The 12,705-nt window shown below is 43.0% G+C and overlaps 1 protein-coding gene across 5 annotated transcripts in view; it reads left to right on the plus strand.

Moving 5' to 3' along the window:
- Positions 1–12,705, plus strand: part of Dhx57 (DExH-box helicase 57) — a 48,889-nt gene that overhangs the window by 8,883 nt on the left and 27,301 nt on the right. For 2 of the 5 annotated variants that reach the window (XM_029471320.2, XM_021186581.2), the window contains exons 3-9: positions 871–1,029; positions 3,018–3,203; positions 3,455–4,293; positions 5,932–6,110; positions 8,636–8,757; positions 10,166–10,361; positions 11,567–11,691. In XM_029471320.2, coding sequence (XP_029327180.1) covers positions 871–1,029; positions 3,018–3,203; positions 3,455–4,293; positions 5,932–6,110; positions 8,636–8,757; positions 10,166–10,361; positions 11,567–11,691 — 1,806 coding nt within the window. The other 3 variants (XM_085833207.1, XM_085833208.1, XM_085833206.1) reach the window with 3 other exon arrangements.

The following is a 12,705-nucleotide window of genomic DNA, read 5'->3' on the forward strand; positions in this document are numbered from 1 at the left end:
TTTGGCTAACAAAGAAAAGCACAGAGTGGTTTGAAGCAAATGTAGGACATTTCAGTCACTCTGGCCACAGTTGCCACTCTTCAACATATGCCTTTCTGATACTCAGAAAATTGGGCCATTACAGCCCTGTGCCAGGTAAGTTGAGTTAAAAGAAGGTAAATGATGGAATGAATCACTGGAGGGAGTGAGGAGTTGGGATAGTCTCCAAATAGAGTGGGGCTTTAAGATGAAGAATGGGATATCATGGTGGACCACACCTGCTATCCCACCATTTGGGAGGTGGAGGGAGGCAGGAGGATCCACTGAGCAGATCCATGGTCACAGGACTCGTTGACTCCAGCCTGTGCTACATGAGATCCTGTCTTTAAAAAAAAGAAAGAAAGAAAGAAAAGAAAAGGGAAGGTAAAATACAGGGATATGAAAATAAATGGTCTGTGAGATAGGAACATAAGATCCCTCAAATTCCAGAGAAATGATAAGACGAATTCAGGTTGTGAGAATTTCTATAAGATAGTGGCCCTTCAAAAATGTCACTGCTGCTGTGTGGTGGAGGCACACGCCTTTAATACCAGCACTCGGGAGGCAGAGGCAGGTGGATCTCTGAGTTTAAGGTCCACCAGGGCTACACAAAGAAACCCAGTCTCAAAAAACAAACAAACAAACAAACAGTCTTTGTCAGAGAGTAGGCTGGGAACCCTTAAAATGAGAGGAGTTTGAGGATAATGCCAACTGGTAGCTAGGGAAGCCAGTAAATACTGTAGAAAGCACTCTCTCTGTGTGATGTCATCTGCTGTCGGTGTGTGCTGTGAGTATTTGGGAGCTGATAAGAGGATCAAAGTTTTGTTCATGAGCATGTGACTTTGAATTCAGGCCCTGCGACAGTAACAAAAGCAAAGGAGAGACACGGCCTAAGTGGAAGCCCAAAGCCAAAGTGCCCCTTCAGACGCTGCACATGACATCAGAGAATCAGGAGAAGGTGAAAGCCCTTCTGAGGGATCTGCAGGAACAGGGTGCGGACGCGGGATCCGAGTAAAGTATCTTGTTTGAGTACATTTTATACCGAGGAGAACACGTTGGCAATGCAAATGGCCCTTCAGCACTGGGTACTGTCTCCGTGAAGCAGTGGTCCTCAGCCTCCCTAACGCTGCCACCCTCTAATACAGCTCCTCATGTTGTGGTGACCCCCCCCCAACCATAACATTATTTTCGTGGCTACTTCATAACTATTACTTTGCTACTGTTGGGACTTATAATGTAAATATCTGATGTGCAGGATATCCACTATGCGACCCCTGTGAGGGCCGTGACCCACAGGTTGAGAACTGCTGGTGTGGAGCCTGTTGTGGCTACACAGTTAGCTGAAAGTGAGGCAAGAGAGATAGAAGAGCAGTTACCCAGCCACAGCTTTAGAGTGAGTGTCCTTGCACCGTCCTGAGCAGTAACACGGATTGGCTCATCTTGCTTTGTCTCTAGGCCTAATATAGGATGTTAGTGCTTTACTGAAAATATTCCAACTAAAAATGTATACTAACAAATAGAAGCCTGTTCTAGGACCCGGTGTGGAGGCAAGTTCTTGCTCATGCAGCCCTGCCTGGCCTCAGACTCACTGCAGTCCTCCTGCCTCAGCTTTCCTACCCACCCCAAACCCCTAGCAAGATAAATGTTTGGTTTTTGTTTTTGTTTTTGTTTTTTTGTGAATGTATATGGGGTTTTTGCCTGTGGTGTGTCTGCCCAGAAGTTGTAAGCCTCTTTGGAACTGGAGTTATAGACAGCCATCAGCTGCCATTTGGGTGCTGGGAATTGAACCCAGGTCCTCTGAAAAAGCAGCCAGTGCTTTTAACCACTGAGCCATCTCTTCAGCTTCAAAATCAAGCTTTAATATTTTACCTAACTGCCCAAGTGCAATCGTTTCTTAATTGTCTCCCCTCTACCTCTGCACGGTGGGGGTTTGTTTTGTTTTGTTTTGGGGGGGTTTTTTGTTTTTGTTTTTTCTTTTTTGGTTTTTTGAGACAGGATTTCTTTGTATAGTCCTGGCTGTCCTGGAACTCACTCTATAGACCAGGCTGGCCTCAAACTCAGAAATCCACCCTGCCTCTGCCTCCCAAGTGCTGGGATTAAAGGCGTGCGCCACCACTGCCAGGCTTTCTTTCTTTCTTTCTTTCTTTTTTTTTTCTTTTTTTTTCCCCCTCAACATTTATTTATTTATTTATTTAATGTATGTGAGTACACTGTTGCTGTCTTCAGACGCACCAGTAGAGGGCATTGGATCCCAGTACAAATTGTTGTGAGCCACCATGTGGTTGCTGGGAATTGAACTCAGGACCTCTGGAAGAGCAGTCAGTGCTCTTAACCACTGAGCCGTCTCTCCAGCCCTCTGCACTGTGTCTTAACTCCTCTGTTACACTGTCAGTTGAAGAGGTTCATTCATTTTTATGTTTGCTAGAAATCATGAGTAGTTGGCCTAAGTTCCACCTTTGGCAATAAATAAATGAATCCTTTGATGAAATTAGTGAGTGGCCAGTCAGGGATAGCAAATATTCTTCTGTCCTCTACAAATCGTTTGTCTCAGACTTAGAAGAGGGGAAAGGGACAGGGGTGGTATCTCTGACTAAGAGGAAGAGATGGCTTCTGTGGATAAGGAGGCAGGCTCTGGACTTAGGCCAGGATAAGAACCTTCTTGCTGCTTTCGGTGTAACCTTAGTCACTAATCCTCGCTGAGGCTCAACTGATCATTTGAAAAATAGGGATTTCAGTCATGTAGAGCAGGGCTATTGAGATGCTAAAAAGAGTTTGTTTCTATAAATGACTTGACCTAGGACCTGAATGGCATGTAGGTCCCTAAAGAAATGTCATTTCCCAAGACAGAAACTAACGGTTCACTAGAAGATGAAACCAGCAACTGAAGGGCAGGGTCCCAGATGGTTGGCTCTTTGATTAAATGCTTACACCCTTGCTTAAGTTTTCTCTGAAATAAGTAGACATTAACATCCAATATTTTAAAATGTCCCCTTCCCTAGAAGAGGCACCTCTGGGGAGGAGGAAGACAGCGAGCCCCAGTGTGGCGAGGAGCAGGGCTGGCCAGCTGGACAAGAGCCTATCTTTCTTCCTGACTGCAGTCCTTGGGAATATATAGGCCCAGAAGAAGTGGAGCCTCCTGTGCCAGAATGTGCAGTCTCACCATTGGCAGTGCAGAAACTTTCCAGGTGATCACTTTACCGCTTACAGAAGTCTTTTCTCTGTGGATGCCCTATCATGACAGTGCCAGTAGGGCCCAATATGCTGACAACTCGATCTTTTAAAATGGAGGGAGGGATTAGTATTATCAGGGATGCTTTTTCCAAATACAGAATGTAGCTGTCCACAGTCATAACTCCATATTTGTATTTAAGTGACTCTCACGTCAGTGATGTGAAGACTTTTACACAGCATCTTTGTCACGTTTTGCCCTCGGCAGGTATGGCTTCCACACTGAGCACTGTCAGCTGGCCCTGAGGATCTGTGATGGAGACTTAGGGGCGGCACTAGAGCATCTTCTCCACCAGTGTTTCTCAGAGACGTTTGGAGAGAGGATGGCGCTCTCTGAGGCAGCTGTTTATGTGAGCTTGAATGAGTGTGTGGAGCAGAGACAGGAAGAGACGCTTGCTCTCAAGTCCATCTGCGGAGAAAAATTCATAGAAAGAATTCAGAACAGAGTCTGGACTATTGGATTGGAACTGGAGTATTTGACAAACAAATTCTGCAAGTCTAAGCAAAAGGAAAGTAGCAAAAATGTACGGGACACTTCGCCTGAAACCTGTAAATTTTACCTCAAAGGAAATTGTAAATTTGGATCAAAATGCAAATTCAAACATGAAGTGCCCCCACATCAAATGATTGGGAGAGCAGAAAGACACGTAAATGACCCTCACCTTGATGCTGATGACGAAACAACTTTTATGTATGAGCTTCAGATTCGCTTTTCTAAAGACCACAAATACCCCTACCAAGCTCCCCTGGTGGCATTTTATTCCACCAATGAGAACCTACCTCTGGCTTGTCGTTTACATATTTCTGAGTTCCTTTATGGCAAGGCCTTGGAATTTGCAAAAACTTCAGAACCTGTTGTCTATTCTCTGATCACCCTTTTAGAGGAAGAGTCAGAGATTGTCAAGTTACTAACACACACTCAACATAAGTATAGCGTTCCTCCTGTGAACGTCCCTCCAGTACCTTCCGAGACCAGAATAAGTAAACCTGCCTACCGCAAACCAGTGGTCCCAAGTAACACTTTCCTTTCTAATCAAATGCTAGAAGGTACGTACAGTATTGCTCTTAGGTACAGGATGGGGTCAGCATTCAGAGTAATGAGTTTAAGAGTAAAACACTTTGAGGCTGGATGAGGATTCTTTCCCAGTGGTCCTGAACAGACAGAATTCCCTGGCTGGTCCTTGTGCCTGCCTGTAACTATGACTCGCAGCTGGAGCACTGTGGCTGAGCTCCCTAGATAGAGAGTCTGGGCTAATGTGTAAGTGAGTGGCCAGCCAGACGGATAAGGGTCTGCCTTATTCCTGACTGTGGAGACTGAGGTCAAAGAGGCCTTAAGACACTTTCTCAGAAAATCGATTTCATTTAACTTGGTTTCATATGTTTACTTCTTACGTATGATATCCATTTCCTGCTGTTTTTTAGTATTCTAGGCTGGTAAAATTTGACCAAATTAATGCTGTCTTTATAAATCCTTAAATACAAATATATATAGGCCGCTGCCTCTGTCCAGTTTCGCCCTGCAGATTCTCATACCACAAACTCCTCTTCAGCATTCCTCAAAGAATTTACTTTCATTTATGTCTGTGTTTCAGGAAATGATGAATTTCCCATCTTTCATAAGAGTTCCCTGGCTAAGAGCTAGAGATATAGCTCAGCAGCAAAGAGTCTGCCTGTGTCCATGAGGTTCTAGGTTTAAACCCCAGCACTGCCAGGGGGGAACCAGAGTTTCCTGGTAAATGTCAGAGAGCACTGGGGCTGGAGGATACTGCATAAGTAGTAGGTGGACTTCCCAGCCCGACTCACTCCTGAGCAGCAGCTTCGAGTATGTGGTGTTCACATGTGTTCCTGGGGAAATGTCTCATTTTGTTTTGTTTCATTGGCTTTTGTGGTTTTTCTTATGCTGGGCAAACACAGATATACTAAGCTACAGCCCATGTCTGACTTTTCAGTAACATTCCTGAGATCATTTATATACCTTAAATTCACCTACTTAAAGGATATCATTCAATAGGGTTTTTTTTTTTTAATGTTTTAGAGTTGTACAGTCATGAGCACTACTGATCTTCCTGAAATAACCCTGTCATGCTCAGCCCCTGCCGTTCGTTGGCCTAACAACTATTATCACAACTTTGCCTATTTTATACATTTCATAGAAATGGAATCCTAGGGTATGAAGCGTTTGGAAGCTGGATTCTTTCACTTAGCACAATACTCTCAAAGCTTTTTCTCACATGTCATAGTATATATTCCTTTTTGTTGTTGAGGGATATTTCATTACATGGATATGCCACATTTTGTTGTCAGTACATCATTTCATAAACATTTGGTTCATTTTATACCATTGAATTTGGGGGACACTTGCAAGTAGGTGAGACATTCTATGTTAATCCCTTGAATTGAAACTTTCCTTCTGATATACACCTTTAATCCCAGTACTTGGAAGACAGGCAGGGGGAATCTATGAGTCCAAGACTAGCCTGGTCTATAGAGCAAGTTCCAAAGGTACGGGAAGAAACCCTTTCTTGGGGAAAGCTCAAGTTAGCATCCTAAATTCCTGTTTCAGAGTAGTATGGAAATAACTGAAATTGTTTCAGTCAAGCCTCAGATGCTGTTACTTTGTTAGTGATGTTAGCCCTTTCCTAAAGAAAGGGCAAACTGAAACTTTTTCCTTTCACTCTGTTCAAGGGGAAAGATTGTCAGAACTGGAGGAGGATGCAGATGAAGATGAAGGACCTGCATCAATTATCGTGGAGAATGAAAGCTATGTGAACCTGAAGAAAAGGAGTTACAAAAGATACGACAGGCCAGCAAAGTCCTTATTTGCTGAGAACAGTAAGATCTGCAGGCAGTTTCAGATGAAACAGGTACTGTTTAAGGGCCAGCACCACCTCCCTCAGGTCTGGAGCCTACTCTTCCTCCTAGCTTTTGGTTTGCTCTGAACTGTTAAAAGTCCTTCTCTCATTCCTTCCAAATTTACTTCCTTTTCTTCTCTTTTCTTTTTTGTTTTTGGTGTTTTGTTTTCTTTTTTTGTCATTTTGAGACAAGATCTTGCTAGCTAGACACAGGTATGGGCTGCCACTCCCTTCCTGAGTACTTAGACTTTTCTACACGCCGCAACAAGTTTACATGCATGTGCTAAGGGCTTTGGGGACACTCAGCTAGCAAATATCAAATGCATGTGTAAACCAAGTGTTCTAGGAATATCTGATGCAGTACTAGCTAATTTAATATTTGAAGGGAATAGTAATGGTATTATTTACCTTAGAAAATCCATATCTAAGAGAAGGGGAAAACTCAAATGCCATCTCAAAGGCTTACAATGTGCCTGAGGTGACACAGATAGTAAGTGGTAACAGAAATGTAAGCCAGCTGCCTCAAAAGTCCATGCTGTTTTTACATTGACATGAAGATTTGTTTTAAAAGAAACCATAAATAAATTTTGAGGGCCTAGTTGGATGTTATGCAAAGGTTAATTATTGGATGAGTTTGTGGATTAGATTATGTAATGTCTAAGGACCCTTCTGTGATGTTTATATTTTTATATATTATGTCATCATGTATATACGATGTGCCCATAGATCATCAAAAATGTATGTAATCATACCATAAATAGAATTATTGAGACAGAAAATTATTTGTTTAGTTTGTCATGACCTATCTAGATTGATGTTATTTGTAATGACATTAGTATAATTCTATATTGTTCCAAAGTATAGCCTATTATTTTTATTTAATTTTTATTTTACTATTTATTTATTTATTTATTTATTTATGAGACAGGGTTCCTCTGTGTAGCCCCAGATGTCCTGGAACTGACTCTGTAGAGCAGGCTGGCCTCAAACTTACAGAGATCTTCCTGCTTCTGCCTCGCACGTGCTAGGATTAAAGGTATGTGCTGCCACCACAAAGCTTATATTTCACTTAAAATTTTTTATTTTATTTTTAAAGAGTATTATTATTTATTCATTTGCGCAAATTTGTGTGAGTTTATGCACACTGCGCGTGTGCAGGTGCCTTCATAGATCAGAAGAGGGCATTGCATCCTCTGGAACTAAACTTAACTGATGGTTGTGAGCTACCTGACGTGGGTGCTGGGAAATGAACTCTGGTCCTCTGAAAGAGCAGCACAGGCTTCTAACCACTGAGCCGTCTCTTCAACTCTAAAATTTTATTTTTAGTTGACATCTATATACTTGTAAGTATGACATTTCAATACATGGACATGGTATGATTACTGCTTGTCTTATCTGTCACCTTAGACATTTAACAGTTCTTTCAGAGCATTAAAAAATCCTTTAGCTATTTTTATATATGCGAAACACATTATTTTAAAGACAGCATCTCTAGTCCACCTGGCCAGAACTGACCATGGGACACAGACTTGGAACTTCTGTTCCTCCTGCCTCAGCCGATGTTATATATGTTACATATGTTCTAGAGCATTATAGGTTTTTCCATCCTATTGAACTCCAAACCTGTTCCTACTAACGACCCACAATCCATCTTCCCCGTAGTATTAGCGTACAATGCAATGTTCAGAGTATTGATCATTAGTTGTGAAACTGATTTACATACTTATGGCGAGTGGCCAAAAAAGAAAGCTTTGGCAATTGCTCTTATTATTGATCTAGGGAAGAACTGATATCATATAGAGCTATGCTGTCTACTACAGTAGCTCCTAAAAGCTTTGGCCATTTACAGTCAAATTTACTCATTAAAATAAATTCAGTGCCTCAGAAGAGCATTCTGTTCTTCAAGGGCTCAGTAGCTTCATGTGGCCAGAATTACTGTATTGGACAATGTATGTATGTATCGTTCCTATGGACACATAAATATTTACTACAGTGTTGATGTAAATGTTGCTATTGGCAAGGGTCAGATCAGTGCTCAGCAATGGCGGTTCATACCTCTCAGTGTAATTAGCTTTGTACAACTGTACAGATTGCTCTGCTGCCTCTGGCTTCTGCAGCCAGCCTTCTAGCTAATGTCCCCTGGGGTCAGGCAACCAGCCTTCTAGCTAATGTCCCCTGGGGTCAGGCAACCAGCCTTCTAGCTAATGTCCCCTGGAGTCAGGCCTGGTAGTTCTGAACTAGGAGAGCAAACTGATAAAGAGCAGGTGTCAGGCGGTGGTGGCGCACGCCTTTAATCCCAGCACTTGGGAGGCAGAGGCAGAGGCAGGCAGATTTCTGAGTTCGAGGCCAGCCTGGTCTACAGAGTGAGTTCCAGGACAGCCAGGGCTGCACAGAGAAACCCTGTCTCGAAAATCCAAAAAAAAAAAGAAAAAAAAAAAGCAGGCACAGTGTATCCCACCGTGGGCTTTGAAGGTGAGTTTTGTGAAAGATAACTAAAAATAATTCAAATGCTGCCTTCCCCTTGATTTTTTTATTAGGCTTCCAGACAGTTCCACGCAATTCTGCAAGAAAGACAGCTACTACCTGCTTGGGAAGAGAGAGAAACCATTCTGAAACTGCTGAGCAAGCACCAAGTGGTTGTCATAAGTGGTATGACTGGGTAAGAAGCGGCTTACGTGTACGTGTAAGGCAGGAGCAGTGGCTACCTTAACCAGATCTGCTTTAAAAAAAGAGATGTAGCTGACGTTATTTGCACATTTTGATTTCTCGGTCAAATATTAAGTGGTATTCCCTGAAGGTGGTTGAATTATGTACTTTCAGGGCCAAATTACAGAAACCTAAAATGGAGCTCAGAAATTCATCCTGTGGATGTATGCCTCTGCCATGAGGCTCCTTTCTTGCAGAAGGTCTAGCTATAGGTGTTCATGCGGCCCATTGCTAAGTCACAGGAGAATTCTGTTCCGACAGCTGGAAAGCTGCGTATCTTCTGTGTTTACCCTTCTCTTTTTAAAGCTTGGGTTTTTTTCCTCTTACCAACACCTTAAATAACATTTTTCCCCTGTTGCATACTCTCTGTGAAAGCAAGCATGCTTATCCAGGGCACTCTCAGGCTCCATTTAGTTCTTTAACTCAGGATCACACCAAGCATTGTTAGTTTTGCACTGAGACTCAACTCAGATAGTAATTTTATGTCTTCTAGTTTCTCATAGTTTTTTTTTTATTTCAGTCCATTTATAGACAAATCATTCCACATCAAAGAGAAGAATATAAAATACATTTTATGTTGGGGCTTGTACATTCAGGTGTGTAAGGCCTTGTGTAGAGAGGACATAGGAGAGTGTCAGACATCCTGCTCTGTCACTCTCTGCCTCAATGCCCTGACAAGCTCTAACTGAGCCTGGCACGAAGCTAGGGGCCAGCAAGCCCCATCGCCATTGCCCCTTCTCTCCCTTCCTTACCCCACACTGGGGTTACAGAGGCTTGCACACTCATGTCCAGCTGTCTACCTGAGTACTGAGGGTTTGAACTCAGGTCTTTGTGTTTCAGTGCAAACATTCCTACCACTGAGTCATCTCTGCAAGGCCCCTAGAATACTTAAATCATAAGCTAGCACTTTTTCTTTGGGGTCCTTCTGTAGAGTTCATATCCCAGAGACACTATTAGATCTTAATTGTGTCTTTTTCATAACCCTCATCTTATAAATGACATCAGACTATCATTAGCTTGCCCTGTTCCTAGGATTTATGAGGCCTGGGTACTCCATAGGTAAAAGTGTTAGGCTGGGCTGGAGATATGGCTCAGTGGGTAAGAGCACTGACTACTCTTCCGAAGGTCCTGAGTTCAAATCCCAGCAACCACATGGTAGCTTGCAACCATCCTTAATGAGATCTGAAGCCCACTTCTGGTGTGTCTGAAGACAGCTACTTATATATAATCATTTAAAAAAAAAAAGGTGTTAGGCTAAGCAGCAGGACTCTAGTTAGCAGTGGATTCCTCGTTGCCTGTGATTGCTTTGTTAACTAGCCCTTGAAAACTTCATTTTAGGACTCCTTTGTTTTGACATACAGATGTGGGAAAACCACACAGATTCCACAGTTTATCCTGGATAATTCTCTGAACGGGCCACCCGAGAGGGTGGCAAACATCATCTGCACCCAACCCCGACGGATCTCTGCAATCTCTGTTGCCGAACGGGTTGCTAAAGAAAGAGCAGAACGGGTGGGTCTGACCGTAGGATACCAGATTCGGCTGGAAAGTGTCAAGGTGTGTAAGCTTTGCTTGCTTCCGGGTAACGTGAATTAACTGTTTCCATAGAGAGAGCCTGGGGGATCAGGAGATTGACAAGCAGTTGGGGATATGTGCCTGCAGTTTATTAATAACCACTTTCCGTGGGGTTGAAATCCCTCGAGGAGCATCCTGACATAAGAACTCTTACCTGGTTGTACCAAATATGCTTTATATAGGCTTGTTCAAAATCCTTTTTAGTTGTATTTTATTATATATGTATATGTTATATACATATATACATTACACACACACATTCTTGTTTTGCTTGCATGTATGTCTATTGCATCAGGCGCATGCCTGCTGTTTACAAAGGCCAAAAGAGGGCATAGGATGTCTTGGAACTAAAGTTATGGATGCTGTGGATGGCTGTAAGCTACCACGTGAGTGCTGGGAATCAAACCTGGGTCCTTTAAAAGAAGAAGTGCTCCTAACTGCTGAGCCACCTCTCAGCCCTGGCATTTTATTCTTAATTAGTAGAATTGATCTTGCTATTAAACTTGAAGCGAATATAGACTTGATTTAAACACCCACTTTAAAGAAATATTTTATAGCCAGCCCTGGTAGTATGCACCTTAACTCCCAGCACTTGAGAGGCAGAAGTAGAAGGCTCTGTCTGTGTTCTCGGCCAGCCTGTTCTATATGGCGAGCTCTAGAACACCCAAGACTATATCTACCCTGTCTCAAAAAAAAAAAAAAAAACAAAAACAAAAACAAAAAAACCAAGGTTTTATAATAGTACTTGGGTGTGTGTATGTATGTGTGTGTGTGAGAGAGAGAGAGAGAGAGAGAGAGAGAGAGAGAGAGAGAGAGAGAGAGAGTCTTTCATAGTTGTTTTTTTGTTTTGTTTTTGTTTTTGTTTTTTTCGAGACAGGGTTTCTCTGCGTAGCCCTATCTGTCCTGGAACTCACTCAAAGACCAGGCTGGCCTCGAACTCAGAAATCCGCCTGCCTCTGCCTCCCAAGTGCTGGGATTAAAGGTGTGCACCACCACGGCCGGCCTCTTCCATAGTTTTAATGTGAAGCAGAAGAGTGTATGGCTGACCTTAGTTAGAAGCCACATGCGATCTTGTATTAAGTGGAATTGCTGTTAAGTGGAATTAATGTTGTCTGTTCAGTTTTGCTTGCCAGTAGTTACTTTTCCAAAATCTCGTTAATGCGTGACAATGTTCTCTTCTGTGTAAGTCCTCAGCCACCAGACTGTTATACTGCACCACAGGAGTGCTGCTGAGAAGGCTAGAGGGAGATGCGACTTTGCAGGGAGTCACCCACATCATTGTTGATGAAGTTCATGAGAGGACAGAAGAAAGGTAAAAGGAAGGTGTTCCCGGTGGGCACTCATGCCTGTGAGGTGAAGGTGTGGCTGAAAACTGTTGCTTGCTTCCAGTGGAGTTTCAGACTTAATATTGATAAGTCGTAAGGAAGGCTAAATTAGAGGAAAGAAGTGGCGTTCTTGATCTCGAAGGTTGGAAGCACAGTGGTTGGAGAGGGCATGCCCATCACCAGGAGCGCTTCCTGGGCATCATGCCATGCTCCTGTGGAGGTCCATGTGCGCTGCTTTTGTTGTTTTGATGATTCTGTAAGCATTCACTCATGAACTTAGAGCGCTGACATCAAGTGCCCTGTCTGATAGTAGTTTCTGGGGACACAGGTATGAGTAGGTCCCTTGTCTTCACAGTCTGAGAGCAGAAAGAAATGAGGAGCTGTGGAAGGTGACACTTAGTCAGAGACCACATTGCTGAAGAAATGGCTTTAATTAATAAATGAAACACGCAAGGGAATCCCATCTAAGAGTCGGGAACAGAGACAGCTTGGATGACACTGTGAACCGAGGAAAGCCTACGGTGTGGCAGGCAGTAGTTAATGGAAGAGAAGACAGCAGCGGGGGAAGAACGGGAGCCAAGTCTTCAGAGTCCTTATAAACCATAATAAGGCATCTAGAGTTTATTTTAATGAATTAGAAATCATTAAAAAACATTGTTAGAGCCAGGCATGGTAGCACATGCCTTTCATCCCAGCACTCAGAAGCAGGACAGATGGAGTTTAAGGCTAGCCTGCTCTATAGAGCAAGTTTCGGAATAGCCAAGGCTATACAGAAACACTGTCTTGAAAAGCCAAACAGAAGCCAGGAATGGTGGTGTGCACCTTTAATCCCAGCACTTGGGAGGCAGAGGCAGGTGGATTTCTGAGTTCGAAGCCAGCCTGGTCTACAGAGTGAGTTCTGGGACAGCCAGGGCTACACAGAGAAACCCTGTCTCACAAAACCAAAAAGAAAAAAGAAAAAGGAAAAAACGAAAAGCCAAACAGAAAATGTATGAGCAAAA

This window comes from Mus caroli, unplaced genomic scaffold (genome assembly GCF_978045245.1).
Source record: "Mus caroli unplaced genomic scaffold, Mus_caroli_1 scaffold_18, whole genome shotgun sequence".
Classification (NCBI taxonomy): domain Eukaryota; kingdom Metazoa; phylum Chordata; class Mammalia; order Rodentia; family Muridae; genus Mus; species Mus caroli.